Raw genomic sequence first — 17015 nt, 5'->3', positions numbered from 1 at the left:
ATTTGCTTGTTTGCATTTTGACATTACCATTACATAGCCACTCAGATTAGATACACAGAGAATGTGATGATTTTCTACAAGTTTCATTGCTTTCTGGACAAAACCTCCAGGGGGAGCAAACTGTTTGAAACATGTTCTTGAAGGGAGCATGCTGTTTACCGAACATCAGTTTGTTGGCCATGTGTTATTGAGGTGACCTTGAAAGAAGCCAGCCTTATCTTCTGATGAAACAACTGTCTACACATGTTAAATAATAACTCATTAAGATATACCTGTCAACTAAAGTAAACAGACCAACCTTGATGGAATTTAGCTGCAAGTTATAGGTATATATGTGGGCAGCTTGGATCGTGGTGAGTTTGGAGTTCAAGATGGCTAGCTGGCTGTTTCTGTGCCTTGTGCTCAGCAGTTGTTTCCTCGGTGCCACAGCAAGAGCCACGGTGAGATATGGCACACACTCCACTATTCAGTGATTTCGGGGGTGGATCAGTTGGTGCATTGTCCTTTCCCTAAATTGACTTTAGTTTCAACTCAGAGCAATGGATGAAACTCCTCCGGTAACTAAAGATGTATTGTCAAGGGTGTGCGGAAGCTTCAGTCTAATTATAAATCCACACGACCTGGGGTCAGCACAAATTCGCATTACAGGAAGGCACAGTGAATAGTTGGAAAATCTCCATGCCATCATTGCTACTGTAGGGAGTTTCTTCTGTGTGTTCCAGCATGTTCAGACACATTAGAGGCAGCTTCCCTATGGATCATAGGTATAAGGAAATCCCATTATGAAGACAAATTGGAGAAGTTGGGACTGTTCTCCTCAAAGGGAAGATTGAGAAGAGATATCAGAGATGAGCTCAAAATCATGAGATGTCTGGACAGAGTTAAGAGGGAGAAACTGTTCACAGAGGGTTAAGGAACTGAGAGAACAGATTTAAAGAAATTGGCAAAATAAATAATGGTGACATGAGGAGAAAGGTATTTTTCAGGTGATTAGAAGCTGGGACACACTGCATGACAGTGTGGTAGAGGTACTTTTAATGAAGGAATTAACAATAGAATTGGATAATATGAAAAGGAAAATGTGCAGGACAATAGGGACAAAGGCAGGTGAGTGGCACTAGGTAAATTTCTTCAGTAAACACCCAGCACAGACACATGCTGTACCTGTCCTCGGAGTGTCTGATGATCTAACCCTGTGCTGTCCCTGTCCTGGGATGTTTGATGGGGACAGTGTGCAGGGAGCTTTCCTCTGTATGTAATGCCATGTTGTTCCTGTCTGGTTAAATCTCTCCTTCACTGATATTCTTTTTCCCGATTTTCTCTCCCTCTCTTCACTGATTAACTCTCGTTTTGTCTCCTTCCCTGTAGCTGGGGGTGGTGGAAACTGAAGGTGGCCGTGTGGAAGGAATCAATAAAAGGGATGGGCTTTTCGCCTCAGTGGATATTTTTAAAGGGATTCCTTTCGCTGCAAAACCAGAGCGATTTGTAAAAGCTGCACCTCATCCCGGATGGACCGGTAACTCATTTCCTTGTTTGCCTTTTACTTCATGTGAAAAAAAAACAGATGGATAATACTCTGAAGTGCCTGATTGTAGCAGGGTAGGGAGTTGCTGAGTACAGGCCAGGGAACTTAGAAAACCAGAATTACCCTGAATGCTTTTAAACCCAACTGACTGAATTGTAACTCAGTTTGGCAGAACTTTCACTCAGTCCAAGTCCCACTCTAGAGACCTGAACACAAAGTTCAGTAAAGTACCCCTTCCAGAATCTACGCTGACTGTCTTGGTACAGTTTTGAGGGATTGCAATAGGGGCCATCTTTTGGATGAGATGTTAAAACATCTGGGCTCATCTGTCCTCAGGTGCATACTTCAATCAATGTTTTGCAAAAGATCACAGGATATGCTCCTGTTATCTAGGATACCTGTTGTTACCTACATTACCACAGAGTCTACTCTTCAAAAGTAATTAACTGGCTGTTACATGCTTTGGTTTTTTCTGAGGTTGTGAAAAGTACTACTTAGATGCAAGTTCTCTCTGACAATGCAGCAAAACATGTACGATGCATATTGACCCAGTGCACTGATTGAGCCTTGTGGAGCTGACTGGACCCAGTCTCAAGACCCATCTTGCTACCAAGTGAAGCAGATCTCCATCAGCCTAGAGTGTGCCTCGGATTTCAGTGCAGCAATCTGTGCTGGAGGACTGGGTGTGGAGGGTGAAGATTATTTAACCAAGCCCACCTGCAGAACTCAAAGACCTGTCTGTGAGTGAGAAATGAAAGGGAAAGGAGTCAAACTGTACGGACGATCTTAGGTTAGACTTAGGGAGGAGCTAAATCAGCAATGACCTGCCAATAACACTATTAGAGGATCAATGAACTTTACAGCACGGCCATTCAGTTTATAAGGTCTGCTACTGGCTTTCTGAGAGATTTATCTGCTTGGTCCCCAGTTTCACACCCTTTCTCCTCAGTTTTACATATTTTTCTTTACCAAATGCTTCCTCAATTTCTGCATCCATCTAAGTTTGTTTTCACTGAGAGCTCCTGATTTTAATTACTCCACAACTAGCAGCTGAGCTTGCCTCTTTCCTGGCCCTCAGCTTTGTAAATCCCTCCCTAAACTACTCGACATTTTCTTCCTTTAAGATGTCCCTTAAAACCTACTTCTTGGCATGTTACAAATTTACTCCCAATATTACAAAGGGAATTGAGTTTCAGAGTAAAGATGTCTTACTGCATTCATATAGAGACTGGGTGAGACCATAAGTGGAGAATTGTGTGCAGTTTTGGTCTCCTTACCTACAGAGAGATATACCTGCCACAGAGGGAGTGCAATGAAGGTTCAACAGATTAATTCCTGGGATTGTCCTATGGGGAAAAATTAAATAGACTGGGCCTTTGTTCTCTTGAACAAAAACAAACCAAAGAACTGTGGATTTTATTTTATTCCCTTGTGGGACATGGATGTCGCTGGCTGGCCCAGCATTTTTCATGCCCATCCCTAGTTGCCCCTTGAGAAGGAGGTGCTGAGCTGCCTTCTTGAACAGTCCTCCTGCTGTGGATTGACCCACAATACCATTAGGGAGGGAATTCCAGGATTTTGACCCAGCAAAAGTGAAGGAACGGCGATATATTTCCAAGTCAGGATGGTGAGTGGCTTGGAGGGGACCTTGTAGGGGCTGGTGTTCCCATAAAGCTGTTGCCCTTGTCCTTCTAGATGGAAGTGATCGTGGGTTTGGAAGGTGCTGTCCGAGGATCTTTGGTGAGTTTCTGCAGTGCATCTTGTAGATAGTACACACTGCTGCTACTAAGCATCGGTGGTGGATGGACTGGACGCTTGTGGATGTGGTGCTAATCAAGAGGGCTGCTTTGTCCTGGATGGTGTCAAGCTTCTTGAGTGATGTTGAAGCTGCACCCATCCAGGCAAGTGGGGAGTATTCCATCACACTCCTGACTTGTGCCTTGCAGATGGTGGACAGGCTTTGAGGAGTCAGGAGGTGAGTTACTCACCGCAATATTCCCAGCTTCTGACCTGCTCTTGTAGCCACTGTGTTTATGTGGTGAGTCCAGTTGAGTTTCTGGTCAATGGTAACCCCCAGGATGTTGATAGTGGGGGATTCAGTGATGGTAACACCATTGAATGTCAAGGGGCGGTGATTAGATTGTCTCTTATTGGAGATGGGCATAGCCTGGCTTTTGTGTGGCACAAATTTGGCTGCAAATCAGAACTAAAACCAGAAATTGCTGGAGAAACTCAGCAGGTCTAGCAGCATCTCTGGAGAGAGAGAGTAACAGAGTTAACATTTTGGGCCAGTGGCCCTTCTTTGTTCTCTTGAGTTTAGAAAGAAGTAATCTAAGTCAAACTTAGAAAATTCTCACAGAGCTTGACAGGGTAGATGCAGGAAGGATGTTTCTCCTGGCTGTGGAAGAGGTGGGGCTGGGGATGGGTGAGGGGCAGTGGGGAGATGGTGAGCGGTCTGGAACCAGAGGAAACAATCTCACAATATAAGTAGGCCATTTAGGACTGAGATAAAGAGGGATTTCTTCACTCAGTGATGGTGAATCTCAGGAATTATCTTCCCCAGAGGACTGTGGAGGCTCTGTCATTGACTATGCTCAAGACCAAGATCAATAGATTTCTCGATATATTAAAACATCAAAGAATACAAGGACATTGCAGGAACATGGTGTTAAATGATTAGCCTTGAAGGGCAGAATAGGCTCGAAACTTTGAATGGTTTAATTGTCCTCCTTATGTTCTTCAGCCAAGCTGTTAGCCATCTGCCCTAATATCATCGTCTGTGGATTGGTGTCGATTTCACTGGACAGTGGTCGTCTGGTGTACCACTGTAATATTTTAAGAGGGCTCTATGAATATAAGTTGTTGTTGTAGTTGTTCACATTCTGTCTAACTTCATGCTGTTGGTCCAGAATTTCACATCATAACAACTTTACATAAATAAGAACAAAACATTTCCCAAGCTGACCTTATAGCAGATTGGTAAGCAGCAAGATAAATCTACAATCATTTGTATCTCTATTGCATCTTTAACAGAGTAAGGCATCCCAAGATACTTCACAGAGTGTAAATCAGAAAAAAAAGTCTCTCCCTGTAAATGGTATTTAAGTGAAACATAGAAAATAGGAGCAGGAGTAGGCCATTCGAACTTTCGATCCTGCCCTGCCATTCAATATGATCATGGTTAATCCTCTATCTCAATGCCATAGTCCCACTTTCTCCCCAAAATCCTTGATGCCTTTAATATCTAAAAGAAAATCTATCTCTTCCTTGAATATATTCAGTGGCCTGGCCTTCACAGCCTCCTGGGAGAGAGAATTCCACAGGTTGACCGCCCTCTGAGTGAAGAAATGTTTCCTCATCTCAGTCCTCAATGGTCCACCCCGTATCCCTCTGAGACGGTGTCCCTGGTTCTAGACTGCCCCTGCCTCAAGTCTGTCCAGTCCCGTTAGAGTTTTATATGTTTCAATCAGATCCCCCCTTTTCCTTCTAAACTCTGGTGAATACAGACCCAGTTGTACAAATCTCTTCCTCAAAGGACAGTCCTGCTGTCCCTACTATCAGCAAGAATTTTGTCAATGATTCATCTCTGACCTGCCCAACAACTTTCACCCCCATTCAATCAGTCCTGCTCCAACCATAAGCATAACACTATAAATCTGAAGTAAAACTAGAAAATGGTGTAGACAGTCAGCAGGTGTAGTAATAACTATGTAGAGGGAAACAAAGTTAGTGTTTCAAGTCTGTAACCTTTCCTGCATTCCTTGAATCAAACCTGCTATTATGTGCGGTCTTCCTCTGCTAGTTAGGTACTGCCTACGAATGTCTTGAGGCTCCTAAAAAGTGCTACATAAATACAAATCTATTTTTATTTGTACTAATGCCTGGTCTTTATGTCCATTACCAGATGTTCTGAAGGCCAAAGATTTTAAACCCAGATGCTTGCAGACGACCCTGTCACAAAAGGCTGTCTTTGGGAGCGAGGATTGTCTCTACCTGAACATCTGGGTCCCTCATGGCAGAAAAGGTAAAATTAAAAACTCCAAAATAAAATGCACTTTTAAGCCATACCCAGCTGAGTAATGTCATCACTTGCATCAATTTTAGGAATATGCTTCCCTGTGTTTTTTCCTGTTCCTTTCAAAAATGCATACTTTGTTAAATGTTGTACTTGAAAATACAAATTACACTATTAAGATGAGTTGCCTTTTACAGTTCCTGCTGTTCAGGATGATACTTATCAATTGTCATGTACTGGATTCCATGGTAAGAGTTAAGGACCTTCTACACCATCGCAATATTGTGTCTCTAATCTAGTCATAAATCTCCCACAGTTACTCCTCTCACATTGCAAATTTCTCTCCCCATATTTGAAAAGAGCACATGTATTTTACAACAATTTCTAGGTATCTAGTGGCCTCTCATCAGCTGAATCCCTAAATGTCTCACAAAAAGCTTAATTCTGAAGATTCTGAAGCTATTGTGTCACAACCCCTATTCAACTTCTAGTTTATATCTAACCCTGTGCTGTACCTGTCCCAGGAGTGTTTGATGGGGACAGTAGTAGAAGGAGCTTTACTCTGTATCTAACCCTATGCTGTACCTGTCCTGGGAGTTTTTAATTGGGTGGCAGAGGGGGAGGCAGCGTAGGGGAAACTTTACTCTGTGTATAACCCCAACCTGTCCCTATCCCTTTGATGGGGATTATGTACAGAGGGCTTTACTCTGTATCTAACCCCTGTTGTACTTATCCTGAGAGTATGGATATTGATAGAGGCTTACATAAGACTTGTGTGCCACCAGCATTTCTCATCCTAATGAGCATAAAAGTCAGTGAAAAGATTTTCAGAGTGCAAATAATTTCAACCTTTGAGTTTATTTGCAAACACCAGTGCTTGTAATCTGAATGTTTTTAATTGTCTGTTGTTACATTGGTTTTAATCTGATCATTCCGATTTAATGAATAAACTAAAATTAAAACTGAAAGTGCAGGCAACACACAGCGTGACTGGGAAGATTTGTGGGGAGAGAAACAGAGTTGATGTTTCAGATTGATGAAGTTTTGACTGATAAGATGTCATCATCTTGAATGGTTAACTCTATTTCTGTCTCCACAGATGCTGCCAGACCTGCTGAGCATCTCCAGCCTGTTCTGTTTTTATTTCAGCTTTCTGGCACCTGCGGTATTTTGCTGACAATGTGACAATGAATAAATGATGGTCTCCTTCCTGCCCTCCCTAGTGTCCACTAACCTGCCAGTCATGGTCTGGATCTTTGGAGGAGGCTTCCTGATGGGAGCAGGACATGGAGCCAACTTCCTGAACAACTACCTGTATGATGGGCAGGAGATTGCAACGCGTGGCAAAGTGATTGTTGTCACTTTCAACTATCGGGTTGGCCCACTGGGCTTCCTGAGCACAGGAGATACCAATGCCCCAGGTTAGTGTACAATTCCCTGGATTTAAGGCGAGAGTAAATGGTTTTGATACAATGAATTAATAGAAATTGTGAAGGAAATGACTGAATAAAGGGTACTCAGCCACAGGTGATCGTTGTCATTCTGCTTTTGATTTGCTCTTTAAACCTGCTCGGACACAGCTAATATCATCTTCGATTCTTCAATTAACCAGTGCACTTTGTTAGTGTGCAGGTTGGCCAGCAAGTTCAGAGGATTAAGAGGTATACCATGCATTCTGAATCTTCAGAAATTGCTGGTTGATTTACACTGTTCCATCATTTGCTTTGTGAAGAAATGCATCCGTGCAATATCATTCTCTATGCCAAACTGGGTTCTCTGTGCTCTCTCCCCATCATAATGCAGTCTTTCTGTGTGCTGTGTTATTGATTAGGGCCATTTATTGTCATAAACAGGGAACCAAGGTCTATGGGACCAGCACATGGCCATCACTTGGGTGAAGAGGAATATCGCTGCTTTTGGTGGGGACCCAGATAATATCACCCTCTTTGGAGAATCAGCAGGAGGAGCGAGTGTCTCCTTGCAGGTAACTTGAGTATGAAATGACATGAATGGGTGATGTGGTAAGTTAGTGCAGGCCACATATTCAGTTGTGGTCTCCATTGTTAGTTTGTCTGAAGTGGAGTAGCAGTGAGATTGTTACAATTTAAGTCCAGTGACCCTGTGCTAGAGAGGGGAAATAACATTAGTTAGGATCACTTTACATCATCATTATCCTGGCTGAAATTAATGATAGGATCTGTCATGATCCACATGGTTGAATAGCTAATTGACGTTCACAGCTAAGATTGAAGGCTAATTCACCAAGGTGTGTGACTCCAGACCTGTGGAAATGCGGTTGACTCTAAACGGCGCTGTAAATACAAAAAGGAAAAACTTGCATTTTTAATCATCTGTTTACAACCTGCTGAATCCTTCACCATCGTTGAAATACATGTGAAGTGTAGTCGCAGTTATAATGTAGTAAACACAGCACCCTGTTTCACAAATCCCACAGGCAGCAATAGTATAAAAGTTATGTAGAGTGAAGGTTAAATATTAGCCGGGATATCAGGGGTAACTCCCCTACTTTTCTTCCAAATAGTCCCATGAGATTTTTTGCATCCACTTAAGAGAGCAGTTGTGGGCCTTGGTTTAACGTTTAATCTGAAAGGTGTGCATCTCTGACAGTGCAGCGCTCCCTGTGTCAGCCTACATTTTTACACTCAGGTCCTGGATTGAAACTTGAAAACACAAGCTTGTAGCTTAGATATGAAAATACAATAAACAAGAAATCTCACATTGCTACTGTAACGCTTTAAGGCTGTATTGTAGCTCCTGTGCTATGTCAGAAACACTTAACATGGATCCTGTGTGCACATTGCAAGGACAAACTCCAAATTCTCTTCCAGATTTTAAAAAAACCCCTTCAATTAATGTATTCTACATGCTGAACCAAGTATTATCTTTCTGATGATGTTTCTACTTTCTTTCACAGACTTTGACACCGTACAACAAAGGACTAATAAAGCGAGCTATTTCACAGAGTGGGGTAGCGCTTTGTGGCTGGGCAGTTCAGAGAAATCCCATGCACTGGGCCCAACAGGTCAGTGCAGTTACACAAACAGAGACCACTCAATAAGTCATCCTTCAGTAGTTAAGAATCAAGTAGATACAAATCTGTGAATAATAAGCAGAAGTAGGCCACTCAGCTCCTTGAGCCTGCTCTGCCATTCAGTAAGACCATGGGTGACCTGATTACTCCACATTCCCATCTACATTCCACCTAATTCAGTTTCCTTCTACATGGACCTCTGAGGTCTGTATGTGTCACCGAGTTCCAACAAAGAAGTCAATGTGTCCGTATGCCGTTCAGCCTGCACAGAACCTCTGCAATTGTTTAGCTTAAGGAGCACGCTAATTCCCGCCTATCCACTATAACTTTTCATGTCCTTGTTCATCAAGAGTTTATCTATCTCCGACTTAAAAAGATTGAAGGCGCCCACTTCTGCTGCCTTCTGAGGGAGTTCCAAAGACTCACCACCCTGAGATAAAATGTTTTTACTTATCTCCATCTTAAATGGGTGACCTCTAATTCTAAATTCTAAATTCTCCAAAGAACAGGAAACATCATCTCCATATCCAACCTATCAAGAACCCTGTTTTGATCAAGTTGCCTTTTACTCTTTTAAACTCCAGGAGATTCATGTGCCTTGGAAGCAGTTCAGAGAAAAGTTTACTCGACTTGAAGTCTAGCATGACCATCCTTTTCCCATAAGACAACCCACCTATTGTAGGTAATAGCCAAGTAAACCTTCTCTGAACTGCTTCCAATGCATTTGCATCCTTCCTTTAATAACAAAACCAATGCTGTACAGAGGGATCCAGAAATGAATCTAAATCCACAGTAAATTGATGCAAGTTGATTGAATATTTGCCTCTCCAGATCCAATGTTAAAATATCACATTTGTTTGGTATGGTGAAGGCAAACGTGGCCTTGTGTTTGTGGTTTTCCCAAGGGAGACTCTTGACATGACTGGACTTGGGGAAAAGGGCCTGGTTTCAGACCCTGAGAGCTTCTCAATGAAAGAGGGTAGATATCTGGAGAATCACCCCAGAATTGTTCTTGTGTATCTGTCCTGTCAAGCAGCAGATGGTGTCTGACAACAATCGGCTCCGCAAAAAGAGGTGTCAAACTGGCCAGTGGGTTTGGACAGTGCTGTAAATTGGGAAGGTTTCCATTCATCTTCTCAGACCAAGATCTAAACTTATCCCACACCACAGAGCATGTCATGGTTATGAGTGCTGTAATTGGGTGCCCAACATCACAGAAATTCCAGCACCTCCACACAAAGTGCAAATCTTGCACAACCTCCCCGGATGAATGGTGCTGGAAATGAAAACAACTCACAGGAGTCCACAGCTTCTGAGGTTGTCTCTAAGTTACATTCTCAGCCTGAATGGATGGTGCTGGATGTGGGTCAGTTTGTTGAGGGCAATGGATTTCCCAAGATGACGATATGCTAATGGGAGTGACACTGATTTTGACTGAACGCACTAATGGCCAATCTGATATTTTCCAGCTTGCTCACAAGGTTGGCTGTCCCATAACTGACTCTGCTGTCATGGTGGCCTGTTTGAAGATCACTGACCCCAAAGCTGTCACTCTGGCTATTCCCTTGAAGCTTATAAACTTGGAAGGTAAGATACATGAAAGGATAACGTCAATGTTTCTGTTCCAGAATGTTTGAACATACTTACATAAAAATGATTTGGAAATGCACTCCTTTTTAAGCCTTTGGATCCTAAAAGCAAAATGTTTTCACCACATTCATAAAAGAGTACAGTTTGAGGTGGAAATGAGTTAAACCGGCTGGGTGGTGAAGTTGTTTCTCCCAAGACTGAGATGTAGAAGCAATTCATTAACCTGTCTCAGTAATCGATAAGTACCTGGCACCCACTGAGAGATCCTTGATCCCGAGCACTCTGCACAGGGTGTACGTTCTCCTCAGGCAATTAGAATGGTCACAGATGGGCAGGGTATTTTTAAACGATTTGGAAGCATTCACCAGACACAAAATTAGAATTCATAAATGCAAGTGAAAGTTATTTTGTTCGAGTCAAGCAAGATAGCCCACTGATGTGGGGAAGTGATTCATGTCCAACATTTGAAGAAAAGTTGTATCTGTCAGAATAGGTATACAGACTGTCCCACACTATCTCTCCTAAGCAATATTGTGTGGGTGTGCACAGCCTGTTTGTACACAATCAGTCTGAATCATGAAAATGGAGAACAAGACTGACTTGTTGAAGCTGCTTGAAAATAAGCTGTGAATATACTGAATAAAAATGTGCAACTCGCTATCATGAGATAGTGGAACAACTGCGGTGAATAAAATGGATAAGTATAAATATATACTGAATATGCTGGCCTCATTCTAGCATGTCCAGCCATGTTAAAGGCTCCAGCATGATTTATGTTGAGGGTTCCTAGTGGCCTAAAGAGGTTGGAAAAACAGTGAGATTGATCACTCAATGAGATCTTCCCTTGACCAAACTCAATCTACCCATTATAATTGAACAGCCCCTCAGAATTCCTGCAGTGGAAGAATTGTCTCACTCCTCTGGAAGTTGCCAGTTATGGCAACATTGTCTTCAAATTTCCCTCGGATTAGTTTGATTTATACACTTTAACAGAGCAGGAACAGGACATGTGACCCAACTGGTCTCTGCCATTGTTTAATTCTAAAGAAGCCGTATCTCAATCTACTACATCTCGATCTATCAATGTTGCCATTGATTTCTTACTCATGTATTGATCTAGTTTATCCATTTTATTCACCTCAGTCATTCCACTATCTTAGGATAGCGAGTTGCACATTTTCATTATTCCATAGGTAAAAGATTGCTTTGACCTGTATCCCCTCAACCTGCTTGTCTTCCCCCCTGCTTAGTCAGTCAGTTGTTGTTTGTTTCCACTGACCGGTAAAATGTTCTGAGGTGTTGCTTTGCCTAGGAGAGGGAAAGACAGGATGTGATTAGGTTTCTTCTGACAACCAATGTAGTGCTTTTTGAAACAAGTCAGAAGGACTGGAAACAATGTCTGAAAAATACCAGTTCTCCATTAAGTGCAGAATGTCTTCACTTCATTACTTTGTGCCAAAGACAGAGAGAATGGATTGAATCCTTTTCTTTCCACTCTTACAGCTCCACTTGTGTCCTACCTGATATGGTCTCCAGTCATTGATGGGGACCTCCTTCCTGATGAACCAAGGAACCTCTATCACAATGTTGCTGGTGTCGATTACATCGCTGGGGTTAACAATATGGATGGACATATTTTCGCTGGCTTGGATGTTCATTCAATCAATCAGGCTGGGCTAGGAAAGACCTATCCGTACGGAACATGATTTCTTTAACTGTGTTACTTTTGAATGCTGTTACTGAGACATTTCTTTTCCTTCTGTAGGTACGTTGCATCACAAACAATTATTGCTCAGAATACTCCCAGACTGGCTAGGTTTTGGAGAGAGCTTGTGGATATTGTCCATACCTCTGAGCCAAAAGCTCTGGGTTCAGGTCCCACTCCAAGACTTGATGGCCAGGGGAAGTTATGTTCATCTCATGGCCAAATAGGTTGAGTAGCCGCTTGTAAATCCTTTCGCCATTTGCCAATTGCAGGCATTAAGAGTGAGAGAGACTCCTGTTCACCCATGTGACGGAGAGAAATTGAAACCTACACCGTCACTATCCTTAGCTCCAAACTACAGTACGCATGGAAATGTGCATGTTGCTGAAGGAGCCCAGAATCCTTGGGAAGCTGGTTAGCTCAGTTGGCTGGATTGCTCTACCAACATCCAACATAGACTCATTGGGAACAAAAACAGAAGTTGCTGGAAAAGCTCAGCAGGTCTGGCAGCATCAGTGAAGAAAAAATCAGAGTTAATGTTTTGGGTCCAGTGACCCTTCCTCAGAACCGGACCCGAAATGTTAACTCTTACTTTTTCTTCACAGATGCTGCCAGACCGGCTGAGCTTTGCCAGCAACTTCTGTTTTTGCTCCTGACTTACAGCATCCGCAGTTCTTTCGGTTTTTATAGACTCATTGGGGTCCAATGGCCATATAAACATACAAACAAATTAATTAGAAACAGGAATAGGCCATTTGGCCCCTCAAGCCTGCTCCATCATTTGATAAATTTGAGAATCTCAACTTTGCTGTCCTGTCTACCCCCTGTATTCTTCACCTTCCTTGTTGATTGAATACTTATAAGGCTGAGTTATTTTTAATGACCCAGCCTCCACCATTCTCTAGAGAAGGGAATTCCACAAACCAATGACTCAGAAAAGAAAATTCTCAGCTGTCTTCAATAGGAAACTGGACATGGCTCTGTAAGAAGTTGCTACAGTGAGAAGCTTGGACATGCGTTTACATCCTGGCCCCTTCCAGCTGCCAACTTTGGGCTGTTTCCAGTAAAGAAACAAAGAGAACACAACAGCATCTCTTGGGAGGGGGAAGAGCCATGTCTGGAATGTCATTGTAGTTGGTGATAGTGGTTCACCTGAGACAAACAACAAGGGATAAAATATCAAATTAGTGGAAGTTAAAGACTGGCAGTTAATTGTCAGTCATCACCTAACTGGTGCATTCTCCATGGCAATACCTTTACCAATCAGAATCCACTTGACAACGAATCAACACTCTTCTTTCACACAATATGAATGTTGACCTTTACATTGGTGGATGTTGTGAATTGTTCTGATGAGTGCAAGATGAGAAGCTTCAACAACATGTTTCTTTTTCAACAATACTGCAGTTAAAAATATTAGTTTAAAAGAAAACAAGCACTAACCTGTGTGACATGAAGTTCTTAGACACTAGGTCAAATAAATTTGTTACACACATCTACTGGAACCAAAGAACACAGAGAGGGATCGGTCGGGTGGCTGTAGAAGATGGTGTCGTGGACCACATGCACAATATTTTGAGTAAAAAAACAGGGTGCAGAACATGAACTCTGTTTCTCTCTCCACAAACGCTGCCAGACCCCTACTGAATTTCTCCAAGATTATGTGTTTGTTCCAGAATTTTGATTTTTTTTAATAGAAACCTCTACTATGATTGCTAACACAACTCTAGAAAATGACTAATTTAGTTGCACAGGTTGGGAAGATAAGTACCTGTACAATATTCTTGTGAGCCTGGATGTTTGTTGATATTTGCAGGAGCGACTTGTATAATCTTATTCAAGGTCTGACCATTGACAAAGGTGCAAAAGCTGCCAACTTAACTTATGAACATTACACCAAGGACTGGCCTGCTGATCCCAGTCAAGAGCTCATCAAAAGGACAGTGGTGAACCTGGAGACAGATGTCTTGTTCTTGGTCCCCACACAACTAGCTCTGGATCTTCATTATCAACATGCTCAGTAAGTCAGCTGACAGGCATTGCCATCTAGTATCGCATCTTGTGTGGCCAAGCAAGTTATGAGCCATTTGGTAGGAAGTGGTGCAGTCTAATAATCCCCATATGTGAGGGAGCACAGGATTTACCCATAGCTTTTGTCCCTATAACCAAGCAAAAATTGGATGTGGACTTTGCAGGCAAAGTCAGCATTAGTTGCCCATCCTAGGTTGCACTTGAGCTGAGTGGCTTGCTGGGGCTATTTCAGAAGGCAGTTAAGAGCCAACCACATAGCTATAGGTCTGAGTTACACACAGGTCAGATCAGGTAAGCATGGCAGATGTCATTCATTCAAAGACATTAGTGAACCAGATAGGTTGTTACAACATTTGGCAATGGTTACACAATTGTCATTAGGCTAGCTTTGAATTCAAATTTCACCATCTGCTGTGGTGGAATTCAAACCCATGTTCCCAAGCCCCATTTCTGATGAAGGGTCTAGGCCTGAAACCTCAGCCGTTCTGCTCCTATGATGCTGCTTGACCTGCTGTGTTCATCCAGCCCTGCACCTTGTTGTCTCAGATTCTCCAGCATCTGCAGTTCCTACTATCTCCCCTTCCCAAAACATAAGTCAGGGTGTCTGGATTACTAGATTGGTGACATTTACACTATACCATCATGTGATCCACTGAACACTTTGGTCCAGTAACACCACACTTTTTAAAAATGTTTTTAGGTTACTCTAAATTCTTTTAAAGAGAACGTCCTTGTTTGTTTCTGTCTTGCCTGTGGTCCTTCTGGACCATTCAGCAGAAGACACAAGGTTTGATGAATTCTAGTTCCTCAGCAGTGTTGCTGTATGCACAGCACAGACAAAGCAAGGGCTGTCTCTTCAATATTTTCCTCATTGTCCAAGAAGCATCTGGCCATTGCTGGATGCCTCCCCATAATTTACATCAGAAAATGGGCGATGGGAGTGGTTAAAACTTGTAACCTCCACATCAGTTGTTCATCCAGGGGATGTGAAATCAGTAGATGAAGGAGAGAGGGAGAGGAAGAGGGTTGAGATGAACAAGTTGGAAGGAAGCTTATGTGAAGCATAAACAAGAGCAGAGATAAGGGGGCCAAACGTAGTGTTTCTACATAAATCCTTTGTAATGTTGCATTATTTTTTTCTTTATATCATCATTTTCTCACAGGGGAGCACGGACATTCAGCTACCTGTTTTCTTATCCCTCTCGGGCTCCCATATACCCCAAATGGATGGGAGCTGATCACGCTGACGACCTCCAATACGTCTTTGGAAAACCATTCGCCACTCCGCTCGGGTACCGGCAAAGGGAAAGAGATGTCTCGAGATATATAATCGCCTACTGGACCAACTTTGCTCACACAGGGTAAGAAAGTAGAATAAACAAACAGCTGCACCGTTCTCAGCCTCGGGATGTCCCAAACCACCTGACAGCTGGTGAAGTATTTTTAAAGATTACAACGTAGGAGATGCAGCAGCCAATTTATGCACAGCAAGATCCCAAATACAACACTGTGATAACGACCAGATTGTCTTGATTTGGTGGTAATTGCTACACAGAATTTGAACATTTGAAGTCTCATCAGGATCAGATACAGAAACCAAATTTAGAAAGAGAAGGTGATGGCCTAGCGGTATTATCGCTAGAATATTAATCCAGAGACCCAGGTAATATTCTGGGGACCTGACTTCAAATTTTGTCATGGTAGATGGTGGCATTTGAATTCAATATAATTCTGTAATTAAGAGATCCAGTTGAGAGCATAAATCCAGTGTTGATTATCAGGACAAATGAATGTCCTTTAGGGTAAGAAACTGCCATCCTCACCTGGTCTGGCCTACACGTGACTCCAAATCCACAGCAATGTGGCTGACTCTTCATTGTTTAGCCCTTGGGGCAATAAATTTTGGGCTGGCCAGTGACTCCCACATCCCATGAATAAATGAAGAAGGACTTTAGTTTAATCCACGATGAGAAGAGGGTGCTGACTGCTATGGCTATGGTAGGCGAGGAGATGAAGCAAGAACTATTCATTGTCAAGCTTAGCTCTAGAAGGAGAGATCATAGTTTTAGGATAAGGCTAGCAGATCTAAAACAAGGATGAGGAGGAATTACTTCTCTTGAAGGGTAGTGAATCTGGAATTCACTATCTTAGAGTGCAGTGGATGCTAGGACCCTGAGTAATCTTAAGAAAGAGATACACAGATTTTTAATTAATAATGGCTTGAAGGGTTATGGAGAGTGAGCAGAAAAGTCAAGTTGAGGCCAAGATAAGATCAGCCATGATTGTATTGAATGGCCGAGTAGGCGCGAGGGGCTGAGTAGCCTACTCCTGCTCCAAGCTTTAAGTAGTTACACCGAGCAGGTAGGCTCTAACCAGAATGCATTGCAATGGGAATGCAGCAAAGATTGGCAGTCTTTGTAACTCAGAAAGGTGCACTGGAAGGACAAATTCCATTTGTCTATAAAGAACATCATTGCTGTGTGAATGTATGTGACTTTCAGCATGCACAAGTGAATCCCAATTCTCTGCTTAAATTGCTTAATGGATATTGGTCTGAGACACAGAGGGAAACAACCCTGCTCTTAGCCATGGGATCTTTTACATCCAATTTAGGGGGTAGATGGGGCCTCAATTTACTGTCTAATCCGAAAGACAGTTTCTAAACTGGGAGTGGTAGTTTGGATTGACATGCTCACGTCACAGTGGCATATGTGTACCATCAACAAGGCTTCTTTGATAGCACCTTCCAAACCTGCACCCTTTACAATCGAGAGGGACAAGGGCAGCCGCTGAATGGAAACACTGCTGCCTATAAGTTCTGCCCCTAATTGCACATCATCCTGACTTGGAACTATAGAACATAGAACATAGAACATTACAGCGCAGTACAGGCCCTTTGGCCCTCGATGTTGCGCCGACCTGTGAAACCAATCTGAAGCCCATCTAACCTAAACTATTCCATTATCATCCATATGTTTATCCAATGACCATTTAAATGCCCTTAAAGTTGGCAAGTCTACTACATTTGCAGGCAGGGCAATCCACGCCCTTACTACTCTCTGAGTAAAGAACCTACCTCTGACATCTGTCCTATATC

The 17015-nt window shown here is 42.6% G+C and overlaps 1 protein-coding gene across 2 annotated transcripts in view; it reads left to right on the top strand.

Moving 5' to 3' along the window:
• Nucleotides 1–312: 312 nt before the first annotated feature.
• Nucleotides 313–17015, top strand: part of LOC109916040 (bile salt-activated lipase) — a 23706-nt gene continuing 7003 nt past the window's right edge. For both annotated transcript variants that reach the window (XM_048613767.1, XM_048613766.1), the window contains exons 1-10: nt 313–440; nt 1369–1516; nt 5430–5549; nt 6764–6961; nt 7394–7524; nt 8476–8583; nt 10062–10179; nt 11686–11875; nt 13704–13907; nt 15082–15279. In XM_048613767.1, coding sequence (XP_048469724.1) covers nt 333–440; nt 1369–1516; nt 5430–5549; nt 6764–6961; nt 7394–7524; nt 8476–8583; nt 10062–10179; nt 11686–11875; nt 13704–13907; nt 15082–15279 — 1523 coding nt within the window. In that variant the 5' untranslated portion in view covers nt 313–332. The remainder of the gene's footprint in view (nt 441–1368; nt 1517–5429; nt 5550–6763; nt 6962–7393; nt 7525–8475; nt 8584–10061; nt 10180–11685; nt 11876–13703; nt 13908–15081; nt 15280–17015) is intronic.

The sequence above is a fragment of the Rhincodon typus genome, chromosome 28, assembly GCF_021869965.1.
Source record: "Rhincodon typus isolate 14 chromosome 28, sRhiTyp1.1, whole genome shotgun sequence".
In the NCBI taxonomy this organism is placed as follows: domain Eukaryota; kingdom Metazoa; phylum Chordata; class Chondrichthyes; order Orectolobiformes; family Rhincodontidae; genus Rhincodon; species Rhincodon typus.
This window is presented reverse-complemented; position numbering and strand designations above follow the sequence as displayed.